Source organism: Saimiri boliviensis, chromosome 15 (assembly GCF_048565385.1).
Source record: "Saimiri boliviensis isolate mSaiBol1 chromosome 15, mSaiBol1.pri, whole genome shotgun sequence".
NCBI lineage: Eukaryota > Metazoa > Chordata > Mammalia > Primates > Cebidae > Saimiri > Saimiri boliviensis.
In genome coordinates this window covers 20474946-20493575 of record NC_133463.1, presented here as the reverse complement: position 1 = coordinate 20493575, position 18630 = coordinate 20474946, and the positions used below count along the sequence as shown (strand labels likewise).

The window sequence follows — 18630 nt, the reverse complement described above, 5'->3', positions numbered from 1 at the left end:
TATGTTGACCAGTCCTTATGAGACTCTAATGCCTGATGATCTAAGTTGGAACAGTTTCATCCCAAAACCAGCCCCCACCCTCCATCCATGGAAAAATTGTCTTCCATGAAACTAGTCTCTGGTACCAATAAGGTTGGGATCGCTGCTGTAAAATACCCACAACCTCCAGGCCCCTATTATCCCTGAGTGGCCAGACAGGGCTCAGCTGCTGCTAATCCCAAAGGTATTCAGTAGAACCTGTAAGATTATCCAGAGACATTATGTTCAATAAAGATTATTTCAAGCCTGATTATCTTTAAAGACGGATTTGCTTATTTAGAATTTTTCTATTTTATGTTATGACAATAAATTTAAATTAAAATGCAAATTTACCTCAGCATTAGATCCCTTTTCTACCAACTTTATTATTGGAACTTTATTTTTGTCTTCTAACCCAAAGCCATAGCTGCCTTCATTGGATTTAATCTGAAACGCAAAATATTAACATTATTGGTAAAGCAAGCATAAAAAAAAATTACAAGTTAAACAGAATGAAACAATACGCATCACCGCCAAACCTGTTTAACACAGTCTCCTGCTGATGCCTAATCAATAAGAAAAATAACATATCAACAAACTTACCAATAATGACTTAGCTATAACATTTTCCACAACTTTTAAGTCATGTTTCATAAGTCGATGTTTCATATTTGATCCTTCCATTTCCTCGTCCGAAAAAAAACGGAAAAGTAGAGGTTCATCTTTGAATTCACTTTTCTCAAGGACTACAGAAAAAGGGAGAGATTCCAATTATTTCAGCTAATTCAAAAATTGAACTCATTTTCAATACCAGTGACATTTATAAATTAATACCTGCACCCATAACCTCAACTTTATACTCCTAGGACTATTACATTCCTAAGTATTCCCGTGGTTTTTTTGTTGTTGTTTTTGTTTTTGTTTTTTGCTATTTCTTTCTATAATTTTGAGCCAATGTCTCCTTTAAATTACTTTTACCTACAGGATTTTGAATTTTTTAAAACAATTAGTATTTCTTCTAAGGCTAACTTTTTTGAATAACCAAGTCCTTCACTTTCCAGATTGAAATCCAAATTTAAATAAAAGATTATAATGAATCCAAAAATGCATGCATCCAAAACATAGAAATTTATGGTGTTTTTAACTTGCAGTAAACACTTGAGGCATGTTTTTAATATCCCTCACAATTATGGGAAAATTCAAATGGGTTAAGTGTTGCTTTCTGTGTATGAACAACTCCCATTGTGTTCACTTTTGTTCCAACACTTCAAACCAGAAATATGTCTTCTGGGTGAAATGTGACTTTAGTTTCCACGAATTCCTGTTTCTTTTCTATTTAAAAGCAATATTCTCAAATAACCTTATTTCTGGAAAGGTCTGTTTTTCCCCCTTATCTGAACATTAGTATTGTTCCCCAAATCCTCTAAGATTCTTGGAATGGACTGATGAAATAAAGTTTATGTTTTGTTAGTATTTTTTAAAATAAAATAAGGTCAAATACTGATAGGAAGAAATTGTATTCAGTGAGATACTGATAGCTGTCAAAATACTTTACAAAAAAAAAATTCTCCATTTCTTATTTATCTGTCCTTAGCACCTTGAAGGTTGATTCATTGAGCCAGATACTAAAAGAAAGACAGTGATCCCAGGGCACAGTAGAAAGAGTTAGGTTTTGTGATGAGACAGGCCTGAGGTTAAATTCCAGGCCTAAAAGTGACATAAGAAAGTTACTTAAACCCTCTGAGTTTCAGTTTCCTCATCTGTAAAGTGGAGGCAATAAAACCTTCTACATATTGTTGTATAAAACTAAAATGAGGTAATAAATATAAATAACTTGGCATATAGTAAGCAGTCAAAAAGGACAGTTAGTTGGGTTCATTATTTTTACAGAGTTCCAACAAGTAATTATTGACTGGATGAGTGCCTTTATTGATCTTTGGATGAAAGACTGGCTGGCAACATCAGTTAACAAATGAAACTATCAACCTCAAGTATAAAAAACAACAGAAGCCATAACTAGCAATAGAAGTGATCATCTATTTTATTGTTATTATTTTTTTATTTTCATAAAAGTGGGATCTTGCTATGTTGCCAGGCTGGCCTCCAACTCCTGGGCTTAAGCAGTCCTCCCATTTGGCCTCCCAAAGTGCTGAGATTACAGGCATGAGCCACTGTGCCTAGCCAAAAATCTATTGTAGATTGACTTAATGATCTAAGCAGTTTCCCAAAGCTCACACAGTGTTTCTGCTACAGCTGTTTTCTTCCACCAAATTATCTTTCAAAAGGAGTAACATAAGGCATCAATAAAGCCAGGCATGAGACACACTATTCATGCTTTACTGACAGACTTTTGTATGAAAAACTCTTCATGTAATTCAATATTTTATAATAAATGCTTAGACAAAATTACTGTATGTTGGTGCTTTAAAGAAAAAAAATGGAAACTTTTGCAGGTTTTCAGCTTGATATTATAGGGTTAATCCCCTAATATGCTTTAATTTCTTCCATTCATGGTTTGTTCTTCAAGGACCAATATTTCTCTAGACAACTCATAGAGTGACCTGGAGATAGGGAAACAGGATGGAATTTCTCCCCAAAAAATGATAACCAAGGGTGCTCTCAAAATCACTGTAACCTTTGCTGTACTTCCTTCTTCATAAAAATGCAACAATATTTTAAAAGTAATTTCAAAATATTTTGACAGATACAAGTGCTATCAAATATATATTTATATATTTAAAGCATATTATATTATTAATTAAAAAGACGCCAGCATGGTGGCTCACGCCTATAATCCTAGCACTTTGGAAGGCTGAGGTAGGCAGATTACTTAAGGTCAGGAATTCGGGACCAGCCTGGCTTGGTGAAACTCCATCTCTAACAAAAAATACAAAAATTAGTTAGATGTGGTGGCGTGCACCTGTAGTCCCAGCTACTCCAAAGGCTGAGGTGGGAGAATTGCTTTAACCCACAAGGCAGAGGTTGCAGTAAGCTGAAATCATGCTACTGCACTCCAGCCTGGGTGACAGAGTGTCTGTCTCAAAAAAGAGAGAGAGAGAGAGAGAGAGAGAGAGAGACTGTTTTGATTTATGGATTCTATAAGATGTTGCAATGAGGAAAAACTTACTCTCATTACTCCAAAAAATCTTAGAATTTTATTTAAAAATTAACATTTAATGATAAAAAATAATTTTCTCCTAAAGATCTATAATTTTGTTCTCAGAGGTAAATTTAAAACCATTTTTCTTATAAATAACAGTAAATAATCAATCACATATGCTGTCATTTAATCATTCTAATAGATACTGGCATTCAAAAGAAAATCATAAGTCTAATCCGAAATAGTTTCAAAGAGGTTTATGAGCTTAAAAACAAAACAAAACATAAAAACTTCTAGCTCAAGCCATTGCTCTTCTAGAATCAGCTTAGGCTAGAGAAATAGGATAGAAGTTATGGCAATTGGTAGATAACAGCAATTACACCTAGGAGAGGCACCTGCAGTGAAACCGAATGCAGTTGTGGTGACCCAACCTGAACGCATAGTAAGACCCAGACAGTCTTGCTGGCTCGTCTCTAAATGACCTCACAGCAGCACTGGGTGTTCCAGTATCCTAAGAACCAAAATGATGAAATATATCGGTAAGCTTCCAGAGTAAAAAATCCCTACCATGATGCATAAATCCATTGTCGCAGAGTCCAACGCCAAATATCATTGCCTCTTCTCTGGTGCGGCAATCTCCCTGTTAACCGAAAAAGCACCGTGGGAGTTAATAGGTAACTAAAGGCTTTGTGGCAGCTTTGCTGTATTTAACATTCCCAACATCAAATTCAGACAAAGCTTCCCTTACAAAGCATGCATTGCTTTATAAGATAGGATGCATCTAATTTTTACAAAATATGCAATTTATTATGAAAACATTTTCTTTTGACATTAAATAAAACACTTAATATTTCTTGAGAAAAAATATACTTTATTAAACACAAAAATATGTAAGTAACAAAAATGTATTGCTACCATAAATGATGCCTTTCTGTTATTTCTTAGATTTTGTATTCCAATTATGCAACAGGGAAATATCCTGTAAATTGACAACACACTAATTAAACAATCATTATGTATGACCTCAGTCACTAACTCTTCCCTTCCACCAAATGGCCTTGCCCTGTAAGGACCCCTGAAGAAATCTATTAATCTAGGATGACTTGTAAGACCTTATGAGTAAATTGTTTGGCTGAGCTAGCAAATACAAGCTTCTCTTTCATTATTTTGCCAGAAAAAAATCAGATCATCTAACTGAATCCAACAAAATGGCCCAAAGCAACCTTTTTCTTTCTTTCTTTTTTTTTTAATTTAGAAAACACCTATTTTATTCCTTTAAGTATGGATCCATATATATGAACATACATTTATCTCTCTCTCCCTCTCTCCCTCTCTGTGTGTGTGTGTGTGTGTGTGTGTGTGTGTCTATCTGTGTAAACTTAGAGTTGTATTGTTACAGTTTAAGTAGCTTTTTCTCATGTATTATCTCATTTTTCCCCAGTCCTATCTTTTAGCACTTAGGTATTTTACCAAATCTATTCTCTCCTCTCTGGCTTCTATTCCATCTCTATTGTCAATGTCCTCATATGGTGTTTCTTAATCTCTGTTCTAAATTACCATGATTTTTTTTCTAGATTTTTTCTAAAATACGCTGTTATACAATTAAACTTAAAAAAAAAAAAAACGATGGAATCTCCTTCTGTCGCTTAGGCTGGCATGCAGTAGCATAATCTCAGCTCACTGCAATGTTCACCTCCCGGGTTCAAGCGATTCTCCTGCCTCAGCCTCCCGAATAGCTGGGATTACAGGTGTGCACCACCATGCCCAGAAATTTGTGTGTTTTTAGTAGAGAAGGGCTTTCACCATGTTGGCCAGGCTGGTCTCAAACTCCCAACCTCAGGTGATCTGCCTGCCTCGGCCTCCCAAAGTGCTGGGATTACAGGAGTGAGACACTGTGTCCAGCTAGAATTAAATGAAATCTCTTACACAGAAAGCTCAGTTCCAAAACTTTAAACAGACTGTTCTTTTAGAATCATAATGTATCAAAATTATCTATTGGGCTTTTAAAACTTCCATACCTTGGTTTTATGCTACTTGTCCAGCTTCACTCTCCAAAGCTCAATACCATATCTCCTGCTGTAGTCAGTTTGGCCTCCCTGCTGTTGCCTGAAGTCTGTGCTCATTCTTACTCTTCTTTTTACTCATAGCTGCACCGCCCTTTTCTCAACCCTCCTCTCACATACATTCTACTTGTCTATAAAGGACAAAAATAATGGTCTCACCTCATTCTATGATAACTCCAATCCTCACTAATCCTCCTAAGAACTACCAAAACACTTATAATCTGTAACTTCAGACCCTGCATCTGGCCCTCTTCAAAAATCAAGCTATTTTGTCATTTTCATGTGTTCATTCAAAAGATACTTATTTTTTCTATATATTGCATCAAGTAATAGAAAAATATTAAACCACTCAAGCACAAAATACTTCCGTGCCCTGAAGTAATTCAAATCTAGGGTAGGATTTGGTCATTATAAGGTAAATATCTTACTAATATCCAATTTAATCCATACTTCCAATCAGGCAGATATAATTGGAGATCTGGGACCACAGGAAGTGATCTGAGCCTAGGCTAGAGGATCTGGCAAGGCTTCTTGGGGGAGATGATGCTGGAGCAGAGTCTTAGAGGATACATGAAAATTAGCCCAATTGACCAATATCACTTGAAGGCAGAAATCATGACTGCTTCCTGCTTTGTTTATTCTATCATCAAAGCACTTGCTTGAATGTTAAATTTACAAGAAAAGCTAGTTTAATAATCACTGACACTTGATTGCTTTAATTATTCAAATGAAACACTGACCAGACTAATGTTATTGAACATACTGGTGTAAAAAACATACCCTAAAATGTTCTGGTTTTTCCTATGCCTTTTTAAAATCATACTTGTGCCCTTTAGACCTGGTGAGTATTTAGAACACATTATGTGAAGAAGCAAGGCATTCTTTAATTATAAACTGTGAGTGATCCATACCTAAACTGCAATGTGCAGGAATTGAATGATGTTTTATTGGCACATTAATGCACATGCCGAATAAGAATTTAACATTGTGAAAGAGAGTATATTCTTCTGAACTATTATACTATAATAGAAGCAGCACAACAGTAAATGAAAAATGTATTCAGAAGAACACAACACTCATTTTCTTTTCCAAGATGACATCACACAATATTTTGCAGAATAAGAGAAAAACTGTAGGATATAGTATATACTCCAATCATAGTAGAGCCAGTAGTTTTACTCTGTGCTCTAAAACTGTCCAAATCAATTCAGTGTCTCAGTCAATACTGAAAATTCAGTATCATCATGTCAGAGTCTTGGTAGAAAGATCCTCTTACTTTAAAAAAAAAAAAAAAAAAAAAACTCTTCTTCATATTAGATTAGGAACTTTAACCTTGGTCTCTTATCCTTCCACTACTAATTGTTTTTTTCAAGGCAGCCTATGTGGTCCTAATCTGAAGTTAAGCAATCAGAGTTGATTATATTGATATTTACATTTGGATGTTTTATAATATCAGAGTCATAAAGTTTCGATGATAGAAAAGAGACAGCATATACAGCTATTCCAGTAAGCAGTAAACAGTTGTAAAATCTAAAATCCAGAAAAGACTGAGTGATTTGTCTAAGTTTATATAACTAGTTACTAGCAGAGCTGGCATCAGACACTAGGTTGTGTGAGTCCCAGCCAATGCAATTTCTATTATGTACAATTTCTGCAGACACTGTCATAACAAACCACTAAGAAAAACTGAAGAAAAAAAATTGCGGCCAGGCATAGTAGCTCACACTTGTAATGTCAGCCCTTCAGGAGGCTGAAGCAGGCGGATCACTTGAGATCAGGAGTTCCAGCCACCTGGTCAACATGGTGAAACCCTTTTCTACTGAAAAAACAAAAATTATCTGGGTGTGGTGGTGTGCACCTATAATCCCAGCTACTCGAGAAACTGAGACAGAATTGCTTGAACTTGGGTGACAGAAGTTGCAGTGAGCTGAGACTGCACCACTGTACTCCAGCCCAGGCAACAGAGTGATATTCATCTAAAAAAAATGCAAAAACTTGTTCATCTTTGAGTACCTTAATCTATTCTTCTAATGTTAACTCTTGTAAAAGTGCCAAAAAAAAGTTGTTAACTGATTTCCTGAGTTAGAACTTTAAAGGTTTACTCAGCATCAGCTTTTGCGTCAAATAGATTTTCTTTAAGTTTCTCATGTAATCAACATATCATACAAGTTCACAAGAATTCTAGGACTGTATAATTTCTAAGTGAAAGTCCAACTCCAATAATTATTATATAGAAATCAATTCGAATGATACACATTGACCACAGTGTTATGAAAGTCTCTAATGCTAGGAAAGCCACTGAAAATATAAATTGATGTTTTATCTAAAGTTAATTGTTTAGTTTCATCTAAAATCTTAACTTCTAAATGTAATAAATGTAAGTGCTATAAGATATAAAAATAGGTGGTCTTGAACAGCCTAAAAATAATATTAACTAACATAAATTATCAAAACATATGTGTACAGATGAGCCAAATGTAGATTATTAATAACTGAAATAAAAAATAAACATTTTATGACAAACTAGCAAATGTTATCTACTCGAAACAAAGCCACTCTTAAAGAAAAAGTGAAGGTCTGTATGACATTGACTCATATAGCTAAATGTAATGACTTGCATTTCGACCAAGCAATATCTCCTCTCCCAAAATAGTAAGTTCAGTTAAACTATCAGTTTTCTTCATCTTTTCTTTAATCAGTCAAATACATTTTATCATTTACTAGTTAATCTAGTACAATAAAACATTTAAATATTTGAATACCAACATTTAAACTTTTGAATATTTGAATAATTTATAGATGAATGTCTGTTATGATCGACTAGATGCTCTAAGTTGTTTTACTTATAAGCAAACAACATTTTCTCAGTTCTAGCTGTCAGCATCTAAATCCTGAGAAGCAGGGCAACAATAACAACAATAAATTCCTTTCTTTTTTAAAATAGATACCACAGACATTGAAGCTCCTATTATCAAAGCACAATTATTTTCTAACATGTAAAAATGCACAAGGAGATTAGAATAACTTGCTAGCATTAATAAACAGATACTTTAAAACAAAGTATAAAAAAACATACAAAAAACATTAATAGATGAGCATAGCTACTCTTCAGATTCTAAAATTATTATTTTTTGATGGATCTCAGCTGGTATCTTAAAAATAGGAGCATCTTGCTCTTGAGAAGCAGGATGACCTAAATATGAAGTTTGATATCTCTAAAATCAGATTACCTAGGTTCAAATGCTAACTCTGCTTCCTATTAGCTATATGTATTTCTTTTTTAAAATACCTGCTGCAGATGAAGAAGAGGAAACATACCTAATTCACATGCTCAAAGTTTAAAGCAGCAGCAAGTGAAACTCAGCAACTTCTATTTATCTATTTACCTGTGCAATTAACCAGTCTATTAGTTTGTTGGCCATGACCACAGATTTGTAGGTCCTTAAGTGGTAATCTTTATCTCTATAAAGGAAAAACAAAAAAAAAAAAACAAAAAAAAAAAAACAAGACATTAAGCAAGGGGATATGTAAGCACAAGAAAATATTTTCATTTAGTATCAGTATGCAACAGAAAAGTTTATCATTGTAACCTGAGTTAATTGCCCAAAAACATGCAAATAAGAGAAGTTTATGAAGCATGCAGAATACCTGAAAAATCCTCCACCAGCTTATACCAAGGGAAGAGATCCACAATGTTACCCAAACGGGAAACCTCTTCTTTTACATTTTCTTACATCCAAATAGATTATTACTGCTATATTATCTGATGATAATTTAGCTAGAAATATAGTAAGTCCACATGTAACATTGTAGATAGGTTCTTGGAAACTGACTTTAAGTGAAATGAAATACTGGATGCTGTAGGAACTTAACTCTTGTTTATATCAATTAGCCTATGGCAAAATTGGTTTCATGATATAACATTTCATTTAAAGTTGGAGGTTCCAAGAAGCTAATGATGACATTAAGTGAGAACTTACAATACAGTATCATATTAATATAATAATAATAAAATAGAATTTCTTCTCTTTAAATCACAATAGATCATACTAAAAATCTCAAAATCTGGAGATGAAACAAACATCTTTTATTCCTGTTCCTGAATGCTCCAGGAAGGCTGGATTTGCACTACAGTACTATTCACACAGCTCTGCTGTAGTGGAAAACCAGCAGGTCTGTCCTGAAGTAGATACATTGAGAACTTGTTATTTTTTTCTTTCCAATCAGGTCATGGACATAGTGATATAACATCCCCAGGGAACCAAGAGGATCAACTGGCTCTCCAGTTCAGACTTTCCATTCAGTAGATTTCCCAGAACTAATTCAAAGTTCTGTTAGGTACCAACCAAATCTCATAATCACAACTGAATGCCCAAGGGCAGAAATCCGCCTGGATCATAAGAGAATGAAAATGTGGCAGTCTTTATAAAATGTCGAAAATTCCAAACTGCGAAAGACTTGAAGTGACTAATAATTACTAGCTTTATTCATTGTTCTTTAAAACTGTCTCCATGTTTCTGACACCTCATCACACATTTCATCTTGGTTTCTATAAGCATAGTAAGAAGAAAAAGCGTAGTCTATTAGAGACCACGTGAATCTGTGGCTCTTCATGCTAAGTAAATTTTCTTCTTATAAGCTGAGTTCACACATGTTAAAAGAATGACTACAATACATTCCATTTTATGGGTTTTTTCCCCATAAATTTTCTCTTGACAACTCAAAAACAATTTTCATTTCTAGCCAAAGGAAATTTTCTTATCAGCTCTTACAGATGAAGCTTTCTTGATAAGAAATCTCATATGGCTAAAATGTATTTTCAGAACACATTTTTGCTCATATAAAATCTACATATACACCAATTACATAATGTATTAACATTATTGTTTTCTCTTAGTTTAGCAGAAAAGAATTTTTAAGAACCCAATTGCTATTAAGTACTTAATATTAAGTTATCCAAAATATTTACAGATATCTGTGACAGAATTATGGCAGAGTCAACAAATATTTATTCTTCTTCACCTTCTTCCACTTTGTGAAGCCTACTTGTGAAAATAGATAGGACATTTTCAGGATTGTGAATAAGATCCTGTTTCCTCCTCCAGGATCTGCAAACAGTGTGTTCTCTATGCAGTAGAAAGTGGGCATTCCAATATACTTAGCAACATCTGGAATCTTTATTGTTTTAAGCTCTGCATTTTCTTGGAATTACAAACCAAAGTGAAAAACAGAAACACTAAACATTTGGATTTTATAGCCAAGACTGAAAAGCATTTTTATTTATTCTGAAAATGGTACATGCATATTTTGTTGTGGACTATGATTTAGTCAGTAAACTCCAAATAATATTTGACCATTTGAAATTCGTTTAACATTCTATCAGTTAAGTTATATTAGTGTATATTGCAAAAGCACAATTTCCTGAAGATCTACTTGGTTAGTAATCATAATGCAGACCTCAAAGTTTTCTATTGTCTTTCTAAAGAGATAAACCAAAAATTAATCCTGATTCCTCTTTTAAAACGAGTGTGTCTCTTCAGAAGGAAAAACATGATAAAGAATAAAATTATAAAATTATGCCTATACAAAATAATTCTTAATTTTCAAGTACAAAATCTTTTCTTAGGAAAAAAGATTATGAGGTGAAAATATTATAAAATACATAGCCAATATTTCATTATACAATTTAACTCAAAAAGTTAATATACAAGTAATAATAGTGGCAAATATGTAAACATTATTTCCAAATTCTCTCCCAATCAATCAACTTTTATTTATTAAATATTAGCACAAAGTGGACTATTTCAAGTGTGTAATTTACTATGAACCAATGGCAAAATAATTTTAGAAATCATAATACAGAGTGATATATTAGAGTGGAATAAAGAGTGGAAAATTAGAATCTTAGAAAAATATAGGGATATTTTACAACAAATTATTCCTTAAAATAATATTTTAAAGTAAAATTTTCGCTTTTGGAAGAAAAGCAAAATAAGCCAACACGTTCTAGCTGAATAATATTTACCTATAACACAGTACAAATATTTCTATTTAAGTTTCTCAGAACTTAAAAACCAGACTCACCTTATCACTGGAGTAAAGAGACTATGAAGACGACAGTATAATCTTACACCCTACGTAAAATAAAGATATATATCAAAAAAGAGTGAGATCACCCAAGGGACATGTCAATGAAATTTTGAATTAACAAATTAATTCACTGTCAATATTCTCGAATCATTACAAAATCTCAACCAATTTAAAAATTATTCAAATGTCACGATATATCATAAAAATAATATAATTTAAATTATTAAAGAATAGGATTAAATTGTGCTATAAATTCCTCATATATATGACATACACATATACAAAGTTTTCTCCAAATTAATTTTCTTAAAATATAAAATTTCTAAGATAAATTAAAGATACCAACACAGTAATATATCCATACTACCTGTTCATCATATATCAGTAAAGCATTGTCAACTGTACAAAAAAAGTGGCTTTACATTTATTTTACATATTTGTATTTTTTATACAAGTATTTTGATGACATGTTGCTGCATGTAAAAGAGTTTTTAATGGCTGTAACCTTGTGAGTGATACAGCAGTACTACTATCATTTAGAATTAGGTAAAGAATGAAGAAACAATCAAACATTAGAATTCTTGAAATACTAAAAATAAATAAAGAGGTTTGCTTGTATATATAGTGGAAGGATTTTCTAAACTAGAAAAATCTTTTAGGTTTCTCAACTGCCTTTTATCTTCCTGAAGAACGGCAACATGCATTCTACTATCGAAGAGGTTGTGGGACAGGTCATTACCTTTGAAATCACGTCCTGCATCTCATTTCTGGGATAAAACGTTCCATCATCATAGCGAAATCTATATAACATCTGTTCTGGTTTGAATTGATGTTTATCCGTAACTAAGAACATGGAAACAATATATTAAAATAATGATATTCTAAAAGGGGGCAGACAAACAACAAATAAATTTATTAAATACGTATTTCCAAATACTAAAACTTTTAGTTTTACAAAAAGTGTTTGCTTTTATAACACAGCAATACCAATCCAGTATTTTAACAGCAAAATTAACATTTTATTTAAAATATTAATTTCCATATAATGATTTGAGAAATAAATGGAAGTTTGCAACATTCAGCTAGCATAATATATGTATTTATATATGCACATGAGTATATAGTATGTATAAAGGTATACACAGTATGCACATTTATATAAATATATGATTTTGTATTTTCTGTTTCTTCACAATGTTACAAAGCCAAGCAAAAAGTGCCCTTTAAAGAGCAGATACTCAAACTAGTGCATTGTGATTTGAATCTCAGCCCTGCAAATAAATTTTAGCATGTATCTGTTTTATCACACTGTGATCAGGCCAAGACCACACATACACCAACCAATCTTGACATTTATCCTGTGTTTGGACCTCCAGAGTAGCTAAAATCATTTAGTATCTAACTGATTCCAAAATTGTAACTGTTCTTACATTAAGAATTGCTTTTTCACGTCAGTTAATTTTTTTTCTCATTTAAAAAAAAGAGTGTTGAGTGTTCATTACCATCCTCAAGATAAGACTTTCATATTCCCAGGACCTGATGGCTTCACTGGTGAATTCTACCAAATATTTATAGAAGAATTAATACCAGTCCTTCTCAGACTCTTCCAAAAATAAAAGAGAAAGGAACACTTCCAAAACTCATTTTACTAGGCCAGATATGAATACTACAAGAAAAGAAAATTACAGACCAATATCACTGATGAACATGGATGCCAAAATCCTAAATAAAATACTATCAAATCAAGTTCAACCACACAATAAAATTATCATATACCATGATCAAGTGGGATTTATCTTTGAGAACCAAGGGTGGTTCAACATATGCAAATGAATAATTACAATGCATCACATTAAAAAATAAAAGACAAAAATCACATGACGATCTCAATAGATGCAGAAAAAGTATTAGTCAAAATTCAACATCCTTTCATAATGAAAGCTCTCAATAAATTTGGTATAGATGAAATGCACCTCAACATAATAAAGGTTATATACAACAAGCCCACAACTAACATAATATTCAATGATCAAAAGCTGAAAGCTTTTTCTCTAGAACAAGACAAAGATGCCTACTTTCTCTACTTCCATTTAACATAGTACTGGAAGTCCTAACCAGAGCAATTAGGGGAGAAAAAGAAATAAAAGACATTCAATTGAAAAGAAGTAAAATTGTCTCTATTTGTAGATGTCATAATCTGATAGATAGAAAACCATATAAATTCCATCAAAAACTAATTCAGTAAACTCACTTCAGAAATTAAGAAAAGTGATCTCATTTAAAATAGAATTTTAAAAAAACAAAATATAACAGGAATAACATAAGAAGGTGAAAGATCTGTACACTGAAAACTATAAACCACTGATGAAATAAATTAAACACAAATAAATGGTAAGAAATCCCATGCTCATGGAAGGAAAGAATTAATATTGTTAAAATATCCCTGCTACTCAAAGCCATCTACAAATTCAATGTGATTTCTATCAAGATTCCAATTGCATTTTTCACAGAAATACAGAAAACAATCCTAAAATCTGTGTGGAGGCACAAAGACTCACAATAGCCAAAGCAACCTTGAGCAAAAGGAACAAAGCTGAAGGCATGAGATTACTGACTTCAAACTCTACTACACAGCCACAGTAATAAAAGCAGCATGGTACTGGCATAAAAGCAGACACATAGACCAACGGAACAGAATAGAGATCAGATCTCAGAAATAAATTCACAGATTTATGGTCAATTGATCTTCTACAAAGGTGTCAAGAATACACAATGCAGAAAGACAGCCTCTTCAATAAATAATGTTGAGAAAACTGGGTAACTACATGCAAAATAATTAAATGGAACCCCTTATCTCACACCAAATATAAAAATAAACTCAAAATGTACTAAAGATTTAAACACATGATGTAACACTGTAAAACTACTAGAAGGAAAGTTTAGGGAAAAGGTTCTTGACATTTGTCTTGGCAATAATTTTTTGGAGAGGACCACAAAAGCACAGGCGACAAAAGCAAAAATAGACAAATGAAAATAGGCAAATGCAATTGCATCAAACTAACAAGCATATGCACAGCAATTGAAAGAATCAAAATTTAAAGACAGTCTATGGAGTGATAAAAATATTTGTAAAACATAGATCCAATAGAAAGCAAATATTCCAAACATATAAGAAATTCAATGTAATACCAAAAATACAAATATGTAACCCATTTAAAAATGGGTGAAGAACCTAAAAAAATACTTCTCAAAAAAAGAAGTAAAAGAAATAAAGATGGCCAACAGGCCATCTTTATATGAAAAGTTGCTCAACATCGCTAATCATCAAGGAAATGTAAATCAAAACTATACTGAGATATAACCTGACACCTCTTAGGATGGCTATCATCAAAAAGACAGAAGTGTTGGTGAGGATATGGCGAAAAGGAAACCCTTGTACACTGTTGGTGGAGATGTAAATTCGTATAGCCATTATGGAAAACAGTATGGAAGTTCCTCGAAAAGCTAAAAATAGAACTACCATATGATCCAGCAATTTTACTTCTGTTTATGTAATTCAAAGGAAATAAAATCAGTATGTCAAAGAGCTATCTGAACCCCCATGTTCACTGCAGCATTACTCACAATAGCAAGACAAGAAGTCACCGTTAAGTTTCCATGTGGCTGAATGGATAGAGAAAATATGATATAATGTATTACATACTTGAAAATTGCTAAGAGAGTAGATCTCAAATGTTCTCACCACAAAAAAGTGATAAGTATTTGAGGTGGTTAATATACTAATTAGCTTGATTGTGTTGATCACTTTGCAATTTACACATATTTCAAAACATCATGTTGTACACCATTAATATTTGTCAATTGCACCTCTATAAAGCTGGGAGACAAGGGGAGGAATCTCCTACTAAATCTCTGCGTTTTCTCTTTTTCAGGCTACGTTATTTCATACACAGTCCAATAAAAAAAAGGCTGTTTTAGAAAGTAAAAACCTCAAATTAAAAGTCAAAGAGTTTATATTTAAATATTTTCTTTACAGGGAATGTAACATTTCTAGAAGAGATAATTTGCTGCAAAGAGCTATACTTTTATAATTAGATGAAAGACTTTGACCACCTTTATTTTTTGCCAGAAATGTTTAAAGAGGAAAGAAGGTTGTCAGAATTCTCATTAACAACATTTGATACATCCAGAAGAAAATCAAGAGAGTTGGTAATACACACAGATAAATACACACATACATTTGTGAAGTTTCAGCTCTTTTACCCCAGCCTATCCAAATGTTCTACTTGGCTTATGGCCATAAAATTGTTTTTTTTTTAAAAAGATATATAGTCAATACCATTTCTGCTTTTTGGTATCTTTTCCCCCAAGTCAAGGCATATGTAAAAAATTCTGTATGAAAAAAATATTAAAAAATGAGAAATACTGTGAAACTCTACAGCATGTTTTAAGATCAGAATTTATTTCTCCTATGCAATCCACCTATTCTCATTTTTATCCTTTAATAATTATTAAAATAAATTGTCTTGATATTTCAAAATTCATGAAGTTGAATCCAAATGTTTTTGCCAGAATGAAACAAGTGATAGACTAACCTCTTTGACATGGAGAGGTTAGCTGCAAGGCAAACACTTGTGCCCTTGATAATGAACCTTGGGTTAACCTGCAACTCTTAGCTGTTGCCTTAGAAAAACCCTGAACTGTTCTGCATTCAAATCTACTACCCCAATTTCTCTACCATGGAAAATGGGTGCATTAACTACAGCTTAGGTTCTCTAGGGAAGAAAGTTGCTAAATGCGATCTTTTAAATCATTGTGTGAGAGAACCGGGATGTACTGCAAATGTTTAACAATTGGCTCTCTAGGTGGAGATGGTGGGGGCGGGGGGTAGAGGAGAAGTTCTGGCTTGTAGCATTTGCCAATTTCTACTGTATAAATATTTCTGACCAATTTCAAGCTTCCAACCTAAAGGCACTGAATGTGGAGTTAAAGGTGCAGTGCCACTCATTACACAGTACTTCCACTATACACAAGCAATAGATATAAATAAGCTCAAGGGCATATATGATAGTAAACATTGTAAAATAATGAGAAAGTGATACATTTTAAGAATGCTTAACAGGTCCAACATGGGCTTATGCCTGTAATCCCAGCACTTTGCGAGGCTGAGGTGGAAGGCTTACTTGAGCCCAGCAGTTCAAGACCAACCCGGGCAACACAGCAAGAACTCATCTCTACAAATTTAAAAAAAAAAAAAAAAAAAAATTAGCCAGACATGGTGGCATGCACCTGTGGTCCTAGCTGCTCATGAAGCTAAGGTAGGGAAATGGCTTGAGTCCAGGAGGTTGAGGCTACAGTGAGGCATGATCACACCACTGTACTCCAGCCTGGGCAACAGAGCAAGACCCTCCCTCCCAACCCCCTAAAAGAGAATGTTTTACCCTTTTTGCAACATAATTTATGCACTTACATATTTATACAATTTAATTATTAGTAATTATTATATTATAAACTAACCAGCCTACAAAATGTATTTAATTATCAGCCCTCAGGAGCCTGTATGAACCAACTTCATCACATCATGGGATATAACAAATATTAATAAGAAATGAGGTCTCTGAATTCTCACATAAACATTCCTAGCACAAAGAGTAGCACCAGACAAGATACATATTGTCAGCATACCACAGAGAAAGCATACGCTGCCTCAACCTTAGAGTTTCTGCTATAGCAGGCTTTGCTGATGACGAAGTTCTCAATCGTATTTGCAATGTGAATAACACCAATAATAGTCAACTTCTTTTTTGCTTGCTCTCTTTAAAACAGATGGTTCATTCAACTTTATTTTAGGAATTCTATTTTCACCAAAATGCAGCTGGAACCACATGCCAATGATACTTAGCCTATTTGGCTCATGTCTCTTCATTCTAATAGAATTATTCTATTAATGATAAATCGCATAATATGCTCTCTTACCCCTAGTTTGCATGTCAACATGAAGCAGCAACTTTATTTCTTAGTAGTGTAAGTCTGTCTTTTTACTCTGCCCATTAAGGAAACCCAGCTGCTCTCATACTTCCTTCTAGAAAGGCAGAAATAGACTAGGATAGGATGGGAGAACTCATTTCTGCAGGAAATATCGGGAAGAAAAGCTAGCTCATTTTCCACTGGTTAACACTAGCTACTGTGGCAAACAAACCTCCTCAATATAGTGACTTATGCTGTAGAAGCTAATTTTTCATTGAGGTAAGATCCAATCAGTGGTGGAGGATGGAGTTATGGGGCTCTCCCATGCAGGACCTGGAGTCTGACAGAGGCCCAGCCATCCCTAGTGCAGGGCTCCCAATGTCACCTTGTGTTTTGTGTTTTTGTTTAATAGCCTGTACACCTCCCTTGTGCATCACTTTTGTGGACATGTCCTTGGCTGCAACTGAATGTCACCATCTCCCCTTCCTTGACTTCAAGGAAAACTAAGAAATGCAATGTATGCATACCCACGACAAACAAAAGCTAAACCAATCTGGTAAACAACTAATCAATTTTTGTCACTGAGGCACAGTTCCCAGGTCAGTATAAGATCCATGAGGGTCTATTAAAGTCAGGGTAACTATTATACATACTTGTTAGCATTTTATAATGTTAGTATGTAATAGTCACAATTTTATTTTTCCTTTTAAGTTTTTAAATGATGCTTTTAGCCTACCAGATGCTAAAAGCAGCCATATAATGCTTTTAGATGTTTTAATGATGTTAATGAAACAAGCACAAAACCATATACAATTTATAAGTGTTATCTGTTCACTCAAAATTTAATTATTCATTCATTCAGCAAATATTTAGTGAGAACCTGTATGGGCTGGGAATGCCAGGCATTTGCTATATAATAAAAAATGAGGCTTTTGTTTGGATGGTGCTTATATTTTTATTGGAGGCCAGGTAAGGGATAGGGAGATAAAGAGATAATAAAGACACAAGTAAAACAACCTAATAATTTCAGAGTGATAAGTGCATGAAGAAAGATTTCAAAGTAAAAAAAAAAAAAAAAAAAAAAAAAGGACATTGGAATCACAGGACAGGACAGTCTTCTAAAAGTGAAAGGGTCATGGAAGACATGAGTCATATATACAAGAATTTTTGTCTTTTCATTCACTGCTCTATCTCTAGCAGGTAGAAAGGCTCCTGGCATATATGAGGAATTAATAAATAACTGTGGAATGAGAAAAGCAGAAGCGAAGGTCCTAAATAGGAAGTCATGTTGGCGTACTGAAGGAAGAGACAGAAGTTCAGGGTGGCCACAGTGCAACAAGTTAGGTACAAATCGAGGTTTCAGGCTCTGAGAGGAAGTCAGGGGCCCTATCA

General features: G+C 33.5%; 1 protein-coding gene across 2 annotated transcripts in view; it reads right to left on the bottom strand.

Annotated features, from left to right (window-relative positions):
* The window catches only part of PREX2 (phosphatidylinositol-3,4,5-trisphosphate dependent Rac exchange factor 2), a 306754-nt gene that overhangs the window by 175099 nt on the left and 113025 nt on the right, over positions 1 to 18630 (bottom strand). For both annotated transcript variants that reach the window (XM_074386741.1, XM_003942900.3), the window contains exons 12-17: positions 12011 to 12114; positions 11266 to 11315; positions 8568 to 8643; positions 3686 to 3758; positions 622 to 764; positions 373 to 465 (exon numbers count right to left, since the gene is read on the bottom strand). In XM_074386741.1, the coding sequence (XP_074242842.1) occupies positions 373 to 465; positions 622 to 764; positions 3686 to 3758; positions 8568 to 8643; positions 11266 to 11315; positions 12011 to 12114 (539 nt within the window). The remainder of the gene's footprint in view (positions 1 to 372; positions 466 to 621; positions 765 to 3685; positions 3759 to 8567; positions 8644 to 11265; positions 11316 to 12010; positions 12115 to 18630) is intronic.